The sequence below is a fragment of the Cricetulus griseus genome, chromosome 3 (genome assembly GCF_003668045.3).
Source record: "Cricetulus griseus strain 17A/GY chromosome 3, alternate assembly CriGri-PICRH-1.0, whole genome shotgun sequence".
NCBI lineage: Eukaryota > Metazoa > Chordata > Mammalia > Rodentia > Cricetidae > Cricetulus > Cricetulus griseus.
Window position 1 is genome coordinate 221,935,906 of NC_048596.1, and position 19,482 is coordinate 221,955,387.

Below are 19,482 nucleotides of genomic sequence, written 5' to 3' on the forward strand. Positions count from 1 at the left end.
GTCACCTCTCCTTGTCACCTGCACCTTGTCACCTCTCCTTGCCACCCGTCTTCCTCTTTCATTGGTTCTCTCTGTCATTCCTCTAGGTAGTCAGCATGCATTCCCCTGCCTCTTCCCTGCAGCATTCCTGAGATGCCTATTAAAGTAGAAACATAAGTAGTTTATTCATGGACCTCTCCTGCTACATTGTAGACTAGGGGTTGGCTCTGCCCAGAACATCAATAGTTTTTTGATGAATGAAGGGGAAAAAAGGGTCTGATTTTAAGCTTGGTTTGAAGTGAAACCATCCAGTTTAAAACTTGGTTACTCAACTCTTTGATCTCTTAAAAGCTCTTTTTTTTTTTTTTTTTGGGGGGGGGGTTCGAGACAGGTTTCTCTCGAGACAGGCATTGGAGCCTGTCCTGGAACTAGCTCTTGTAGAGCATACAGCTCTAGAACTCACAGAGATCTGCCTGCCTCTGCCTCTTGAGTGCTGGGATTAAAGGTGGGCGCCACCACCGCCTGGCCTCTTAAAAGTTCTTACCCTGGTGACATTTAGCAACTAATTGGACCTCTCATTTCACAAGTAAAATATGTCAATACTAGCAATGGGATGTTGTATGTTTCCTATTTCACTAGCTTTATAAGAGCCCCCACCCCAGCCTATCCCTCGGAAACAGGATGCTGTTGAGACACTGTGTGCTAACCTTCTTCTACCTCCATGGCCTTAGACACACACCACTTGTGAAGGTGCCCCTGAAATATTGCAGTGCATATTCCTGGGCATATCTACTGCTGGTCTCAGTCTCAAGTGACCTCTTCCACCCTCTGTGTGGTCCCCTTTCATTTATTCCAGGTTCAGCTTAAGTTTCTTGAAGGGCAAGGCTTCTGAGTTTAAATACTTACTGTTTTCCTATTGCAATATTTGGTACAGGATGGGCTTTTAATAACCATTGCTTGTTTGTTGGTTGGTTGGTTTTTGGAGACAGAGTTTCTCTGTGTAACCTTGGCAGTTCTGGAACTCATTGTGTAGACCAGGCTGGCCTTGAACTCACAGAGATCTACCTGCCTTTGCCTCCCAAGTGCTGGGATTAAAGGCATGTGCCATCACTGCCAGCTTTAATAACCATTCTTGAGTGAATGAGTACTACGTTGAACCATGCTAACTGTAATTTCCTACCAATTGTCAGTTAGTCTGAGTGAGCCAATACATTGAGTAGGGACAGTTTCTTTTGTGGGAATTTCCTCTGCAGTAGTGCAGTGAGGTCTTCATTCTATCCTTAACACTTTGGCAACATAACTATACATAAATGTCAGTAGATCCTATCCACATGTTTCTACAATCAAACATGCCTCCTACATATACGACCTACAGCATGCCTGGGTGTGGGGTAGTCATTGTGGGCAATTTAGCATTGACCCAAAAAGACAAAAACAAACCTACAGTTGTGCAGCACTGGGCATGCTGTCACTGTGTAGCAATCATAGAACATATTTACAGAGCTAGGATGCTCCAGTACTGCCCTCTGATCCAGTCTTGTCCACTGTTTCACATGTGGTTTCCTGGTGGAAACCTTGTTGTGTGGCACAGCACTGTGCCATTACCATCAGCTGACTGAGCACTCTTGCTTTGGTTGTTTGCTTATTGTTTTATCCTTCTCTGTCTGTGTGTATCACAAATGGGAGGCAGTGATGAGCAGAGAGTGATGGAGGGCACCATCTGTTGATGGTCAGGTTACTGTGCCTCCTTTCTGTACAAAGGACAGCTTGTTACATGTGTACTTGACAATGTACTTAAAATCATTGCAAAGTTGAGACAGATTTTCTTCCCTATTCCAGACAATCAGTATCCTTGTAAATAAGAATGCATAAAATTGTTCACTGAGTATTGCATTTTTTTTCAGTCATGTACAAATATATTGTGTTATTTGAGTTCCAAGGGTTTTATAATGTTTTTTACTTGGAAATCAAATTTTATATCTGAAAGGTTAATGGAGAAAACTAATTATGCTATCTGGTAACCAAATGTGTGATGAGACATTTGTCTCTGTAATTAACAGCAAGGAACTTTTATAGTTTCATAAAATCGAGTGCTACATAGAGTGTGCTGTGAGCATTTGTTTGGATGAGGTGTCCAAAACAGAGATGTTTATGGATGATATAAAGTTGAACTGAAATGGAATGCAGGTGTCTGTGCATCTTACAGCATTTCTCATTGTTGAAGTGGAAGCCAGAAGATTAATAACTTTACTTTGTCATGATAAAATAAGTAATGTGTTCTTGGAACAGTGGTACGGTACATAAGTTACTCAGTAATTCCAAGAATTTATTCTGTTCCAGGAATAATATCCTTAACAATTTATTTTTACAGAAAAAGTTGATGCAACATAATAGACTATGAAGTTGCGTATGTGGTTAATGGAATTATATCTCAAACATGACTTTACGCCTACATATAAAATGTACAGAATCCCACAAAAATGCAAGGTTAAGATACAACTAAAAAGTACAAAGTCAGGGGAGGTAGAAGTTAAGGTTCTTCCATTAACACTAACTCATTCTCATCGCACATATATAATTTTTTCGATTACAGCAAGACTTTAATGGGCACCTTAATATGCACTGTGTGAACCGTGGCTGGGGAGCTGCTGCCATGGAATGCTAGCTTTAGGATCTCCCCATAAGTTCAGTGTTCTTCCTTTGAATGCTCCTCTGGGAGGGAGAGCCTCGTGCCGGAACACAGCAGAGATGTGTGGCCCCCACCTGACCCCACTCCCCCTGGGTTACTTTGGCCATTCTTCATTTGTCAAGTAGAAGGAACATCTTCCACCTTGGAAGCACTAGTGGGAGGAATATTTCCTTGGGAAAAGCTTCCAGAAGACAAGATTGTGCAGAGGCACCCAGTGGCCCTGCTTGCCATCCTGTGCTTGCTCAATAGAAAGGAGTTCTTTCAAAGATACCAAAGTTATCAGTTTACTTCTTTTTTAAAATTTATTTTTATTTATTTTATGTGCACTGGTGTTTTGCCATGGGTGTCAGGTCTCCTGGAACTGGAGTTATAGACAGTTGTGAGCTGCCATGTGAGTGCTGGGAATTGAATCCAGCTCCTATGGAAGAACAGCCAGTGCGCTTAACCACTGAGCAATCTCTCCAGCTCCTGCCAGTTTACTTATTATAGGTCAGTTTTTAGAGCTTTCCTTAATGGAATCTTCCCAACATATCTGTCAATATAGTTTATTATATTAACATACAATTAATTTAATACAGTATATTAAATTAATATGATGTATTTATTTGTATTCATTTTGTGGCTGTCTATTGGACAGCCACTAATGCCAGGCTAAGAGACGTTTAACCCCCTGGGTTGAGATAAGGAAAGTACTGTGGGTACTTAGAGCAGTGGGGACTCGGGGTATTCAGGAACATGACACCTTAGAAGGTGGCCTCTTCTTTCAGGTTAGTGTTTTCAAGGATTCCTGGGTGTGCAAACCAGTGGGTCTCTGCATCTGTGTTTGTTTCTTGCATCTTTCCTTGCACTCTTTTCCTTTTGTGTGCTTGTTTTGTCCTCTGATGTGTTAGTTTTTGTTTCATCTTATTATTATCCCTTAGAAGCCTGTTTGTTTTCTAATGAGGGACAGAAAGGGAGTGGATCTGGATGGGAGGGGATGGGGAGAGGAGTATCGGGAGGGGAAGCCATAATCGTGATATATTATGTGTGTGTGTGTGTGGGGGGTCTATTTTCAATAAAAGGAAAGAAAATGGCCTCTTAGGTAGGTGGGTTTGAGCATTAAGAGATGATGGCATAAGTAGAAACTGAGACAGGGAGGAGCTTCAGAACCGCTGGAAAGCCTTCGTTATATTTAAAGTAGTGGGCCTGCTGGCTGGCTGTGACAGTTACTAAGTAATTAGATTCTGATTGAATTGCTCTGAAGGGAGGCAGACATTACCTATGTGATTCTAATGTGCAGCCAGACCTGAATGCCACTGCCATAAACATCGGGGACAAAGTGGCAGGAACCAAGACTCCAGAAAGGGAGGCCAGTGAGCCATGTTGGGGAGCTGGGACTTCATCCTAAAGTTTTTGGTATTTCACAGCAGGAGGTGGAATAACTAGATTTGCATTTCTGAAAGAGCCCACTATGGCCAGGGTGGAATAGATTGGAGAAGTATGGCACTGGGGTTTTTGGGTAGAAGCCTCAAGTGATAATAAAAATGAAGCTGTGGTAGTGATGGGGAAACAGCCGAAAGTAGCTAAAAAATGACAAGAAACAGAAGTGAATGATTCACTGGCTGGAGGAGTAGGAGAGAAAAGGAATAGTTCACCAGTTTCTGGCTTGGACAGCTGAGTTGATACCATTTGCTAAGGCTTGGAGATAGGCACAGTCATAGCAAAATAAGGCTGGAGATATGATATTAAGATTGATTTTGAGATGTCTAAGATAGGCTGTCTAATAGACGATTGAATGTGTGGGTCTGGGTCCCTGAAGTGAAATCTGCACTGGGGTTCTGTGTACAGATGGTCAGTGGAGACCACAGAGAACCAGCAACTCCAGAATGAGGAAGGGAGGGCAGGAGGACACCTAAACAGGTACCCTGAAGAACTAAGACATTAAAGGCAGTGCTTATACGTAGAAATGGACTGTGATATCAATTTAATGGATTGTCACCAGCCCTGAGAACAAAAGCAGCAGTGGTGATAATAATAATGATGATGATAAATAAGTAAATAAATAAATAAATAAATAGAAAATGTCAGAGTGCATTGCATGCAAGCATAATGAATTAATGAAATTCATGAAACATGACAGTTGTTTGCAAGCCATCCATGTTCTAGGTTGTCATAGAAATGCGTTTCTCACTTGAACCATGGTTGGAAGTTTGGAAGCTACTCATTTAAGTTGCCATTGCTCAGCTCTAGGGATTTCCCACTAGTCTTGCTCATGGAAGGCTGCCACTCTCTAAGTGCCTTTGAGTGCAAGGTTACTCAAATTCATGACATCTTTAAAGAAAAAGTCTGCAATTGTGACCTGTTTCCATAACCATCTATATTATTTACATTGGAAACAAAACTGTATAACAGCATGTGTATTTAACTTGCAATATTTAAATTTTTTTAATTACTGAAGAAATGTAATACAGCCAATACTCAGTCATGTTCACATTTAACTGATCCATGATGTAGATATGGAAATTAACATCTTGGGGAACAGAGATTTGCACTTGTGTATTAGAGCTCTGTCAGAAGATTTCTGTACAGTAGATTAGAGGATCAGCATTTCAAATTATATTGAAAAGGCTGTCTCTTTCCAAACAGTAGGTTATGAATATTTCATCTCTTACTGAATGAAGGCAAGGTTTTTATTTACATTACTATAGGAATTCATAAGCATCTCATTTTTGTTGTTGCTTCTGTGTGTGTGTGTTTATTGTTGCTTTTGGTTTGTTTTGCTTTTGCAGTGTTGGGAATTGGAGGCAGCTCTTAATCTACAATCTTGTTATTTTTGTCCTATGTGTGTTATCAGCTTTTTGCTATACGTGTCACAGAATCACTAACATAAATATATTCAGATTCTCCTTTTCCCAATAAAACATTGGTCTTTCATAAAACTAACAGATTTGTATGAATCAAGTTTCTAATTTAAAAGGAGATGTATGAGCCTCATTGTTCTTAGTCTGAAGTAGCACAGCCAAGTCTGACACGTAAAGATGGCCCTATAAGAAATCCATGACTACCACCATATGTTGACATAGTGAAGTGACCAACGTGCTAAGCTGCATCCAGATTATGTGACAGCAACTCCCAGGATACCACTCATCGTGGCCTTGGCATGGAGTCCCCAGGGCTTAGGACAGTGGTTCTTAACTTTCCTAATGCTGCAACTCTTTAATGCAGTTCCTCGTGTTGTGGTGACCCCCAACCATAAAATACTTTTCATTGCTACTTTATAACTAATTTTGCTACTGTTATGAATCATATGTAAATGTCTGATATGCAACCCCCAAAGGGGTCGTGACCCACAGGTTGAGAATTCCTGGCCTAGGACAGAGTAAAAGCTCTACAAAAAGTAGCTTTAGCATTATTTCCCCTAAATACATATATATTCCTTTATAAAACACAAGTTCTGTTGGGATTTTAATGGAAGATGATCTCAAGCACATATTCTATAAGTTGCAAACTACACAGCACCCCAGAACCTTCCTTTCCTGGCTTTCTTTGCTGTGTTCCCTAGCCCACGTCAGTCTTTTCTGCCTAACTCTGTCGTGATGTTTTCTTTTCCAAAGCTATTGCTATCAGTTGCCTTACACTTAGTTTTAGAATACCACAGGGTAAGGGGGTGTAAATAATTTTTATAGATTATTTTTCTTTCAAAAAACTAATGTATATTTGAAAATTCTTTTGAAACTTACACTTTGTGAAGTTGAAAATGGGGGAAAAACTACAAGATCCCATTATCATTATACCCTCAGTGTTAATAATAATGTTTGTGGAAATATGTGTCTGTAAATGTGCTTGCATTACCAGAAGAGAAAATGGAATTACATCATATCATGTATTGCAATTTTTTTCACTTAACTAAATCTGCATTTATTTCACTCATAATTATTACCTACCTTAAACCAGCTAGGCAGTTGTAGGTCCTGGTTATCCAGTAATGCATGTGGTCATTATGAACACAGCCTTCAGGGAGTTTATACATACTTTCAAATTCTTATGCAATGGTCTGTCTCACTCCCTACTTATTTGTAATGATATTCTACAAATGCTCCATCAGTAACATTTGGGTTGTCCCCAGTATTTCCGTAAGGAAATGATGCTACAGTGAATAGCCTTATACTATGTCATAGATGGTTGTTGAACTGTTTATGTAGGATTAATTCCTACAGGGTGGCTTTCCAGTTTTATTTTGTTTTACCAAATTATATACCTACCAGGAACATATGGAAATAGGTATACCCCTATTCAAAAATAGGTTTTATGAGTCTATGATATTTGCCAGATTAAAGGACAATGAATTTCACATTAATTTTTATCACATTAATCACAAGAGACATAAAAATTTTAAATATCAAATAATTTATTCCTCTTATGAATTATTTTTGTGTCATTTGTCTAGTTTTCAGTTTAGCAGAGTCCTCAAACATGTGGTAGCATATTTACAGTCTAGATGCCCTTATCAGACTATCTGACTCACCAATTTAATAATCTGGCCACTTTTTTGCCTCTTTCCTGTTCCATGGCATTCAGACTATGCTGTGTGGAGCCCTTGGAGTTCTTGAATGCCCTCCAAGGCCTTACAGGAACCTGGGACCTGGCCCAGCCTCCTCAGCAAACTCCTCAGCAGAGTTTGCTGTTCTTTATTTATTGGGGTTTCACTAAAGATTGTGGTTTAAAAAGGGTTCACTTAGGAAACAGTTGCTCTCTCCTGTCAACTGTTGCTTCTCAGATCATGTTTTCCTGAGTTGGAACCCAAGTCTTGCATGCTCCTGGTAAGCACCCCTCACCCTCACTGAAGGATGCATGAATCTGGAATGAGGTGCTAATCTCAAGTGCTCTCATAGCAGAGCCTACTTCAGATTCCTTTTCTTCCAGTTCCTTGGCTGAGATTCATGGTGAGAACCGCACTGTAGACATGAGGAAGCTGTCTCCCTCTGCCCTTTCCTCACTTCTAGCATTTGACAGCTTACAGCTTAGTCTGTCCATGGTCCCACACCAGCCTCTACAGGTGTCTGAGAGGAAATGTCTTAGGCCATTAGTATAATCACGGTCGGCATACTACTTCCCACTGATAAACTCAACTCTTTTGTATTTACTTTAGCGTGCCATTACCTGAAAAATGCAAGGAGTTTAAAGCATGTTTTTAAAAAGTACTTTCCCGGTGTTGTGCAACTATCACCACTATCTGGTTCCAGAAGGTTTTCATCATCCCCAACAGAAAAGTATTCTCATTGTTACCTCTTGTGCATCAGCTCCAGTGCTCTAAGGCTAGCATTTATGAACTGGAAAAGCCAGCCCTATAGGATCATCTGTTGCCTACCCGACAGCCTGCAAGCTATTTCTTAAGTGTGCTTTTTTCCTTGTTGATAAAGAACAGTTTCTTTTTTTTTTTTTGATCAGCAAAAGACATTTAAAAATTCACTTTACATATTGCCTTTTTTATTTTTTAATTACATTTAATTTTTTCTTTTCTTTTTTAGCTTATATATGTATATATTTAGATGTATATAAAAAGAGCAATAATGGCAATATGTTATGCATCAAAAGCAGCAACAGCTTTTCCAGGTTCTGTAGTCTTTTGAACAAAATTGTAGAGACATCCAGCACACTCCATTTTAAAAAAACAAAAAACAAACAAAAACAAAAAAACAAACAAACAACAACAACAAAAAAGCAAAAAACAAAATCCCAGAAGACAGCACAATTCTGTTACTCTTGTGGTACTTGGCACCATTTTTTTTTTTAAATTAGTTTCTCAGTCATCATCTGGGAGGAAACCATTCTGAGCAACATCATTAAAAACAGCTCTGATAAAGCATGGTCACTACTGTGTATCATAAAGCAGGTCCACGTATGAGTGAGTACATATCATGTTTGTCTTTTTGTGATTGGGTTATCTCGCTCAGAATGGTTTCTTCAAGTTCCATCCATTTTCCTGCAAATTTTAAGATTCCATTGTTTTTTTTTTCTGCTGAGTAGTACTCCATTGTGTAAATGTACCACAATTTCTCTATCCATTCTTCGGCTGAGGGGCATCTAGGCTGCTTCCAGTTTCTGGCTATTACAAATAATGCTGCTATGAACATCGTTGAACATATGTCCTTGTTATATGAATGTGTTAAAGAACAGTTTCTTACTCATAGCACCCTTAGTGTATTTGAAGATAATCAAATCACTCAGTAACTATTATTACTTAGTGAAACAACACAGCTCCTTTAACTTCTTTTCTACTTCTTTTAAATAATTTTTGTTGGGTTTTTCATTATTAAAGCCTCTTTAAGACAAAACTGGACATGATAGTGAATAGTAACAACAGTGAGCATAGTAAGATTGTAACCAGCTAGCCCTAATTCTGTCCTTTTGTTCTGCTAAGGCAAGTGAGTGGTACATTTTATACTGGGACAGGGAGAGTACAGAGGGGAATTTGTTAATTGCCTCAATGATTGTGGAATCCAAAGGGAATAGGTTTCACTCACATATCTCCATTAATGTTTAAATGTATATTTTAAGCTGTCTGTATCCTATTATACGTTAATAGAAGATTCAGGTCCCTGCCTGTAAGGTGTCCAACAATCCCTGGAATTGTTGTGGACCTCAAGAGCATTTTTTCCAGAGAGGGCAGCCAGCTGAGGAACTAGTACTGAAGTTTTGCCTCCTTGGTCAAGTTTACATGGTTACATTTCCAAGTGCCTACTTATTATCTGATTTTATCAAAACAAGGTTCTTAGGATGGCTCAGAGATACAGCAGCAGACACTAAGGCTGTGGCATCAGTTCCTAGCACCACACAGAAGCTGCTGTTAATAGCCATTCAGATACATAAGCTAGAAACCTTGGAGTTATCTGTCATTGATTTTTCTTTAACATCCTTCTACCTCATCCCTCACAGGAGCTAATTACTACATCCTTTTGATTAAACTCCTTTAATGTCTTCTTTCCTTTTCCCACTCCTAATTGTGTCAAAAACTCATCCCTATGTAATTTTCAGCAATACTCACCCGGATTTCTCTCCACCTATGAGTTTCACCATCATCTTCCCAAATTGTTTTTCTAAAGGACTTATCTGATCATTTCTTATCTTTCTACTAAAAAGATAGTGAATTTAAGTTACCTAGTACAGTAACTCATTGTCTCCAGAGTAAAATTCTCCTTTGACCTGGCACGTAAGGCCATTGGTTCAATGGTGGCCTCACTGTGCCTTTCCTCACCTGCCATGTCTTAGGAATAAGAAACTCCTGCCACACAGAGTGGATGGTGGCACGTCTCTGTGGGCATCTTTCTGTAACTAGAAGAGGGCAGTGTTAGGAAACAGAGGAAAGCCCGTTTCACTCTCCCCACCCAATGAGAATGATTTAATCCAGGGGGCTGCAAAGAAAGCAGCGTCTTTGGGGAAGAATCACGTCCTAGTTTCAGGAAGGAAATAGTCAGGCAGTTTGCTAGCTGAACTTTTACGACACAGAAGAGGAGGGGGTCACTGGGCCTGGGCGAACTGGGGATGTTTTCCAGAGCCACAAATTAATACAAAAGGATTGGGGAAAGATATTTGGAGGGGAGTGTCTTTCAGTTTGTGCCTGGTGATCTTTGTATCTTTGAGACCCTGATAAATGTCTGTTGAATAATTTATTCAGGTGCCTTTTCACTCTGTCCTATTAATATATTACTTGTTTAGTACCTCTGTGTTGCCATCTCCACTAGGCCTCTTTCTGTTTTATAAGCCAGTCCTCCAGTTTCTCAAGAAAGACCTATAGAATGTGATTTGTAGTGCAAATGCATGGTGCCTTCAGAAGAGAGTAAGACACATGGAAGCGACATACTATCTTTTTCTTGTGATACCCAGAGTGAATAACTATGTCCTGTCAGGTATAACCTGGCCAAATTTGGAGAGATTCTTTGTGGAGACTGCCGTGTTGTCCTCTTACTTATCACTTCATGCATCACATGAATATTTCATGTGAAGGAAAGTAATCTAATAGAGTCTTGACATTGAGTGAAGAGTAGAATCCAGCCTAGAGTGTTTCCTGGACCTTGTCTTCTCCAGTTACTCTCCACCTTATTTTGTTCAGACAGAACCTCTTACTGAACTTTGAGCCTACTGATTCAACTAGATTGGCTCACTAGGAAGATCTAGGGACCCACCTGTCTCCCTCCCCTCCCAACTCTGACTGAGTTGTCTCATGAGCTCCAGTTACTATATAATCTAGAAGAGAATTAAATTAAGGCCAACAAGACTACAGCATGGTATAGCTCAAATGTAATGTAATTTGTCTTTCCTAAGCAGATTAGTCTCTTGGAGTTAAGTATAAGTGAAGATGTATACATACATATACATACATACATACATACATACATACATACATACATACATACATATCTTCATGGGCTTGCAAAGACATCAGTTCACAGGTTTCCTTATAGATTCTTGTTTCTCGAAATTGTACCTTGCTCCTGAGACTGTTTCCTGAAACCCGTGCATAAAAAGACACTGAGGAAATTAGACCCAGAAAGACAAAGAGTCAAACAGCACCTTAATCTCAGCCTCTTAACTGCTTTCTACCTTTTTTTTTTTTTTAAGCAATTGGAGTCCTCAATGATAGATTCGGCCCCTTTATCTGAACATATCACCTTCATTGGTGTTAGGCGTTTAATTAGCATCTTGGAAACTATGAACTGCGTGGACACTTTCTGGCCTACTTCTTTGTACCCTTACATTATCATAGGTTATCATAGCTCAGTTCTGAGTCAAACCTTTATGATTCCAGAAACTGAAATAACTTGTTAATAGCCAATGGCAAGTCAGTGCGGTTGAGAAGTGAATCTAGATATTCAGAAGACAATCCTAGTCTACCTGCTCTGCCAACCAACACTTGCTTTCTGCGCTCATGTGTCTCAGCCCATCTGTCTGCCCCCACTTTCTGTAGATTGACTCAGCTTTTTTGTGGTGTCTACTTAGTCATCAGGTCTCATTTCTGACCTTCTGCCCTCTGTGTCCTGAATGTGCTAGCAAAGCTCTTTCCCTCTCTAGACAAAACTGCCCAATCAAGAGTCCCAGGAATTCCTTTACCTTAGGAACACTGTCAGAGGCAATAGCCTCAGCTTCTCCCCACTTTTCTAGATATAGGGAGTCTCCAGACAAGAAGTTTCCAGAGTCTGTTTCTGAATGCTGAGTTGTCCACTAAGGATCCCAACCTACTTCTTTTAAGATACTTCCCTCCACCAGTCCTCTTCCGACCTTCCCCCTGGTCTCTTGACTCGTTTGAGAGAGAAGAGAGTTCTGCAATTATGTGCTGTTTTCTGTCCTTTAAAATGTCCTGCGGACACTAGACTTTGAGCTGGCTTCCTTCACAGCTACACTCTTTTGCCATCCCCCTTCTGGTCAGGTTTTAATTCCACTCAGTTTTGCCCTTCTTTGGAAGATCTTTTGACCTACCTTTGTAGGGGCTGCCCATCCACCAGGTTCTTCCTGTGCGCTCACCACCCTCTTTATTTCTCTACTCTAGGCTTCTTAGGATTCTGGGCATCAATACAACCAAGTTTGTATTTTGTTGTATGCAAAACTTCAGTTGTATTTTCAGTCTTAATCTTTACAGGCCCAAGTTCTAGAACCGTGAAACGAAATGACAAAGCATCTTAGATTGCCCTTAGATTGTTGCAGAACCCTCGTGGCTGTGTTTTTTTTTTTTTTGTTTTTTGTTTTTTGTTTTTTTTTTTTCTCCTGATGATAGCACTTTATCATAGAATTCTATCCTCCAAACACAGATGAACCTTGGTCAAGAAGCATTGCTGTTCCTGTTATGTATATATAGGGTTAGTGCAGAGAGGTGGACTGGCGCTGAGGTAAGAGCCTGTTAGCCTAGCCTCCTCTCCAGGGAGCCACAAGTGAGAGGAAAGGCAGCAGCTAGCTTGTGCCAGTGAAGACCAGCCCATGCACAGCTTTTGGTACTTCATGGCCAGTCTGAGCAAAAGGTCAAGAGTGGAAATACAGGGAAAAGATGCTTCCTCCTGCTGAGTGTGTGCTGTTGGGTGGCCGGGGAAAGCCAGTGTCTGACACTGAAATTCACACTACATCTGCTAGTAGGCTGCTTGCAGAATTCCTCTGGGAGTTCTTCCAGACACACCCTGCTCTGTAGACATAGTGAGAATGGTATAAATTTTGTTGGCTCTGCATTATTTAAATCGTGCTTGGTCATTCATTCTCATAAAATCTGAAATATGATTTATTGTTTCTGTATTATAACTTTGCTGGTGTTTGAAATAGAAAAAAATTTATAACCAATTAAGCTATTGTTCCTCTCAATCATGTATTAGCACATAATATAAATTTCGGAATGTGTTTTTTCTTGCATTCTGTTCAATATGAAAGACAGAATCTATTTTTATTACCATTTTTAAAACTGAAGTGACTAGGGTACCACTCTTCAGTAGAGCTCATGTTTGGCATGAGTTGATCCCCAAACTCCTCCCCCCAAATTTTGAAGTTACTTATTTCAAAATAGCTTATAAAATTTCCATACACAATACTGGGTAATAAAATACATTAATGAACTAAATGTCTAACTCGATACTACAGAGTATATAGGTTTTTGTAAAATTGCCCGGTTCTGCCTGAAAAATCTGGGTTATAGGATGCTAAGTGCATTAAAACATCATTATATGTTTACTTGTAATGCTACATTTTTCCTAACAGTTTCTTCTGTCTTTTTCTTCTCTTCACGTTTTAAATTTCAAGCATTTATTAGGGTGACTACATGGCTGTGTATACGTATTATGGAATAAGACTTTCAGTGCTTAGGTTAGGAAAAAAGCACACTTTGCCAGGCAGTGGTAGAGCACACCTTTAATAGCAGCACTTGGGAGGCAGAAGCAGGCTGGTCCCTGTGAGTTTGAGGCCAACCTGGACTACAGAGCAAGTACCAGGATAGGCTCCAAAGCTACACAGAGAAACCCTGTCTTGAAAAACCAAAAGAGAAAGAAAACAGCACACTTCATCTGTAAGAAGATGCCTGTGACTGTACAGTTTAAGGTCACATAGGGCTGGGGAGGCCGCACAGTATGGAGTAGGCCCTGGACTTTCCTCCAGCACCACAGGGAAGAAGAGAAGACAGTGTGTCTGTAGTAACTTGTAATACCTTTACAGTGTGATAATTATGTTTAGTAGTTTTTATTAAATATAAATATAGCATAGAGATAGCTTAGCTTTTTGTTTTGTTTTTTGTTTTTGGGGGGGGCAGGGTCTAATGTAACTCTGGCTGGCCTGGAATTGGCTATGTAGACCAGGGTGGCCTCCAACTCACAAATCCACCTGCCTCTGCCTCCTGAGTGTAGTGCTGGTACTTAGCGTGCACCACCAAACCTAGCTGAAGTGCCTTGTTTTGAAAAGAAAAAATTAAAACATGCTCTGAGGGAAAAAGAATCTTAATACGAAGTTGAAATTCAAAAACAAAACAAAAGCAGATCTGGAGACTGATTTCACAAAAATGTAAATATATGTCCCCCAACTGTAAACTTTTTTTGTTTTGTTTTGTTTTGTTTTTCGAGACAGGATTTTTCTGTGTAGCTTTGGAGCCTATCCTGGCACTCGCTCTGGAGACCAGGCTGGCCTCGAACTCACAGAGATCCGCGTGCCTCTGCCTCCCAAGTGCTGGGATTAAAGGCGTGCGCCACCAATGCCCGGCTTCAACTGTAAACTTTTAAGTAGTGAGGTGATGAATTTTAGAACATATACATTTTTCTCATCATCACAAAAGAAGGCAATGTAAGGGCATGAAATTTAGAAAGAGTGGTTAGCTTTTGCACAAAGTTCCAGGTTGGTACTGCAGGGAATGTGCAATGGATTTGCACTGGAGAAGTCCAGTGTGGTGGTGAATTTAGTTTCTAGCAGAGGGCAGAGCAGAGAGGTTGTGCTTCGCTTCTCATGCTGATACATCCAGTGTCTAGAGCAGGAATCCACGCAAGAGCCTCATTCAGGAGACTAGAAGCAAAGACCTTCCTGCTTGCTGTGCTGGCCCTCAGTATTCCTGTCTCCCATTGTCTCCTATGAAGGCAATGTTGCCACCAACAGTGTGCCATCCTAGAACATACCTGCTTTACACAACTTCTCTTTCTACCTTCTTTGTTTTGACCTCTGTTCACTGAGGCTGACAGATGAGGGGGCAGAGAAGTTGCTGGTTACCTACCTGCCATTGATTCCAGTTACACACAGATGGCTGTGGTTGAACAGATGACTAGCCTACTGGCCCCATCTTTGGTCTTCTGTCTCAGCTTTTTTTTTCCTTATGAACCCTCACTCATAAAGTAATTCCAAAGAGGAAACTGAAAGTTGGTTTCTGATCCTACACTAAAGAAAGCTTTTTCTCAGAGAGAGCCTGGCCAGAAGATTATCCTTAGGACATAGCCAGTTTTCATTCCTTTATGCTTTGTGAATTATTTAAGAGTGTGAAATCAGTTTTCTTTCCCATTTCCAAAGAAGTACTGTTTGCTTTAGAGGTGATGGCAGTGGACCATTCGTGGTTTGTTTTCTTTTGTTAAGTTACAATGCTAACTTTGACCCTGTTTCCATTAGGAGATGAAAACATGGAAATTAAAAAACAAATTACAGGGATGAGAAGATTACTGAATGACAGCACTGGGAGGATATATCAACGTGTTGGCAAAGAAGGAGAAAAACTAAAAGAAGAGCCCCAGGATTTGGAGTTAGTTTGGCCTCAGCGTTTGAACTTTTCTGCCGAGGCCCCACAGGGTCTCCACCCTCCTTCACGTGGGGCATGGAATGAACTACCAACCCAAAGTGGTCAGTTCTCAGGGCAGCATGGTACACGTTCTAGAACCTTCCAGAGTCAACCCCACACCTCTGCAAGTTCCAATGGTATGATTGTCCATCATACAGAATATCCTTGTGGGCAGGTATCCTGGCTTGTTTTATTCCTAAGTATTGAGTTTGTTCTTTGAGATCAATGTATGAAACCTACCTCACTGGGTTCTTTTTAATTTTTTGTGTTGGACTGGGGATCTCACAATGGCTCGGCAAACACTCTTCTCAGCAGCAGCTCCACTCCTTTGCCATGTTATTTTTTAAGGCAGCAGGGGAAGACATAAGAAGAAAGTCTGCGTATATAAAGCTCCAGACTTAACAGGAAAATCAGAGGGTCTGTGCTAAATAAACACAGGCTCCTAGTAGTGTTTTAATGAAGTAAGAATTCTTATCTATCAGTACACAGAAGATACTGGACATTGGTGCAGCAGCAGCTCCCGTTAGCACTAATGGAAACTTCCTGGTCGTGTGTTGTGTTGCTAATGCATGCTCTTGCTTATCCCTTTGCTTGCCCTCATCATCTGGAGAATCCTAGTTAGAGAGAGCCCTCACAGATCTACCTCTCTCTCCTACAGCCCTTTCTTTCACCCGCATCCCAGTACTGAAACTCACACTGAGAACTAGGCCTTTAAAGTGGTATTTCTCAACCTGTGGGTCACGACCCCTGAAGGAGAGGTTGAATGACCTTTCACAGAGATCGCCTAAGACCATCAGAAAACTTGGATACTTACATACAATTCATTACAGTAGCAAAATTACAGTTATGAAATAGCAACAAGATAATATTATGGTTGGGGGTTACAACAGCATGATGAACTATATTAAAGGGTTGCATCACTAGGAAGGTTGAGAATCACTGCTTTAAAATCTCTCAGACTGTTAAGTGGAGAGTAAGGTTCCAAAATTGTTCAAAGCTTAAGGGAAATAATTGATGCTTTTCTTGGTAATATTAATTTCCCATCCAGTGACATTGGATGTTACTTGGTTTATAAATTATGTATGGATGTGCAGATCTATAGTTTACACAAAGAACAAAGGAAAAATAAGGCATTTCAGATTCCTTGAAAAGTCAAGGATTTTCTTCCCTTCATTTTCATTTTATGAGGTCCTTTGGTAAAAAGAAAATGTTTTATTTTATTTTTTTTCTTAAACACAATTCACAGTAACCAGTTCAGGGGACTGAGAAGCCATCCTGAGACACTGATGAGACAGTAAGGGACTGTAGAGATGTACGGTGTCTTCTCTCAGTATCACATAGGCAAGTATCAAGTTCACATGCTGGCAGACTTCCAGGCTAGAGGACGCTTGCTCTTTAAATGCTCTTCCATAAAAGTAAAAAGTCAGTTCTCTTTAAAATTGGAAAATGATTTATAATGAGCCAAGAAGGGCTAGTCTTGTCCTCTAAAAAATCATAAAGATAGTGCTGAAATTAGTTCCTAGGAATATTCTGTAAAGCCTTCTTAACTCTGGAGCCAATAAGAGAAAAAAGGAGATGGTTTGGGCATATAGTGTGACCCTCCCACATCAGTGGTTTTGGGGGTAACATAGTCTACTCGCCAATATGCAAGAATGCTGGATCTACTTTAGAAACTGCTACTAACATTGAAACAAAAAATTCCTTCAAATGAGAGTCAAAATAGATCATTTATGTTTCTTGTTTGCATCATTTCAGTAAAAATATATTATGCAAGGGGCTGAAGAGAGTTCAAGTTGTTGAAGTGTCTGTGCTGTAGTGTGGAGACCTGAGTTCAAAGCCCCAGAACCCACATAAAATCCAGGTGTGGCTTCTGTAATCCCAGCACCAGCAGGATGAAGTCAGAAAGAACATATAAGCCCATCAATCTAACCAGATCAACGCGCTCCAAGTTCATTGAGAGACCCTGTCTAAAAACAGTGGAGAGACAAGGAAGACAGCTGACACCAACCTCTGCCCTCTACACACAGCAACAGCAACATGCACACCCAAATGATTCTCTCTCTCTCTCTCTCTCTCTCTCTCTCTCTCTCTCTCTCTCTCTCTCTCTCTGTCTGTCTCTCTCTCTGTCTCTCTCTCTGTCTCTCTCTCTGTCTCTCTGTCTCTCTCTCTCTCTCTCTCTATATATATATATATATATTCACACTCATCATTCACATAAAGAAATATAAATGTATTATACAGTTGACCCTTGAATAACATATGTTAGAATTATGCACTTCTGCCTGTAGGAAACTGTTTTGTAGAGATTTGCAACAGTTTGTGAAAACTCTCAGACAGACCTCACAGCCTAGAAATAGTGAAAAATTATGGGAAAGTTAGACATGTCATCAGTATATAAAATATGTAGTTTATAAAATCAGTTTATAAAATATATAAAATAATATCACTTATTATTTGCCATTATAATTTACTACCAAAATACATACATTATTTTTTTTAAAAATCAAGATTTATTACAACTTGGGCACACAAATACTATAGACTATCATGATGTCATTTGCAGTTTGGAGAAATTTTAACAAATGTAATATTTAGCTACCTCTTGTTCCCACTGTGGGGAATTAGAAGTGAAGTGGGATCTTGGCCTTCACTTGAGACTATGCCCTGCCCACCTCCCAGAGCTGCTCAAGGATCACTAGGATACAGATATGATTGCCATGTGTTTCTTTGGGATAGCTAGTGGTTCTAAAGCTGAGTCACCTCCCTTTGCTACTATTTGAATGTTAATGCTTGCGCTGTCCATATGTAACCTTTCATTCTTTTGTGGTTTTGCTGTGGTAAACTTCACTATCTACAAATAATGAGTATTATAGGAATTGGTTGTATCTCCTGCCTGTCAGAAACTTAGGAAGTAGCTGCCCCTTAGTCTGCCCCGATTCATGGTAGCTAACCTGGAGCTAGAGAGGTCCAGCTGCCAGAGCTTTTTTCCAAATGTGCTGTTTCTGTTCATGGACAGTGGGGAAATTCTAGTGCATATTTAGGGGAAACAGAGGAGAGTAGCTTTGATAAGGAAAGTACTTCAATGTAAACGTGAGAAGGAGACTGGTGATGAGGATTCTAAGATGCAGGGTGGAGAAAAGAGGGATAATCCTTCATGAAACACCTCTGAACCTTCAGGCAAAGTGCTGTGCCCTCCCACCCTGCCTCCAGCTTCTCCCCACCCCAGCCAGAGCGTATTGCAGAAGTTCCTGCGTAGCCACAGCTCTTCATTGTTGAAATGGCACACTTGCTAGTAAAACTAGTTTTTATTAGGCTGGTTTGGTTCTTAATATGAACTTTGTAGCACACATGCTACGAAGGTGGTTTTGTAGGGCTGATGCAGAGCCGGGACTGTTTTTGGTTTTGTTTTCACTGTTTGAGAAAGTAGCATGAGGGCTGAGGGGGATGGCTCAGCCATTAAAGCCTCACAACCAAAAATATAAGAGAAAATAGCATGAGTGTTTATCATGACTTGTCAGAGTATCGTTATCTGTGATGAACCGGCCTCACAGTAGACAGGCCTGCCTTGGCAGTGCGTTGTGTGCCTGCGTTCACACAGACCATGCCACCTGTGTGTAACGCAGCATGCATGCACCTTACAAGCAGAAGGCTGGGTAATTAGATAAAGTCAGACCCCAAAATTCAGGTTGTGAAAATTACTAGGTACATTTTCTTCTGGCACAGTTTGAAGATAATTGTACATACTTCAAAACCCTGTCAAGATACATTTTTTTTCCTTTTCTTTATAATTATTTTTTGCATGCTTTGGGAGTATATCATTCTTTTCTTTCTTGCTTAGGAGAACTTCCAGGGGCGAACTCATCAGCTGGATCCAACTGCTGTACTTGTAGCTGCCAGTCAACATTGCAGGCCATTCTTCAGGAGCTCAAGACCATGAGGAAGCTAATGCAGTTTCAAGCAGGTACAAAGACCAGCCCTGCAAAGCACCCTTTGATTGGGAATGTGTGCCTGACATCTTCGGTTGTGTGCATTGTCCTTTTGTCCCACACTCCTTCCCTCCCTG

At 40.4% G+C, this 19,482-nt stretch overlaps 1 protein-coding gene across 2 annotated transcripts in view; it reads left to right on the top strand.

Annotated features, from left to right (window-relative positions):
* Positions 1–19,482, top strand: part of Bend7 (BEN domain containing 7) — a 78,314-nt gene that overhangs the window by 10,182 nt on the left and 48,650 nt on the right. For both annotated transcript variants that reach the window (XM_027405196.2, XM_027405197.2), the window contains exons 3-4: positions 15,254–15,556; positions 19,258–19,380. In XM_027405196.2, the coding sequence (XP_027260997.1) occupies positions 15,254–15,556; positions 19,258–19,380 (426 nt within the window). The remainder of the gene's footprint in view (positions 1–15,253; positions 15,557–19,257; positions 19,381–19,482) is intronic.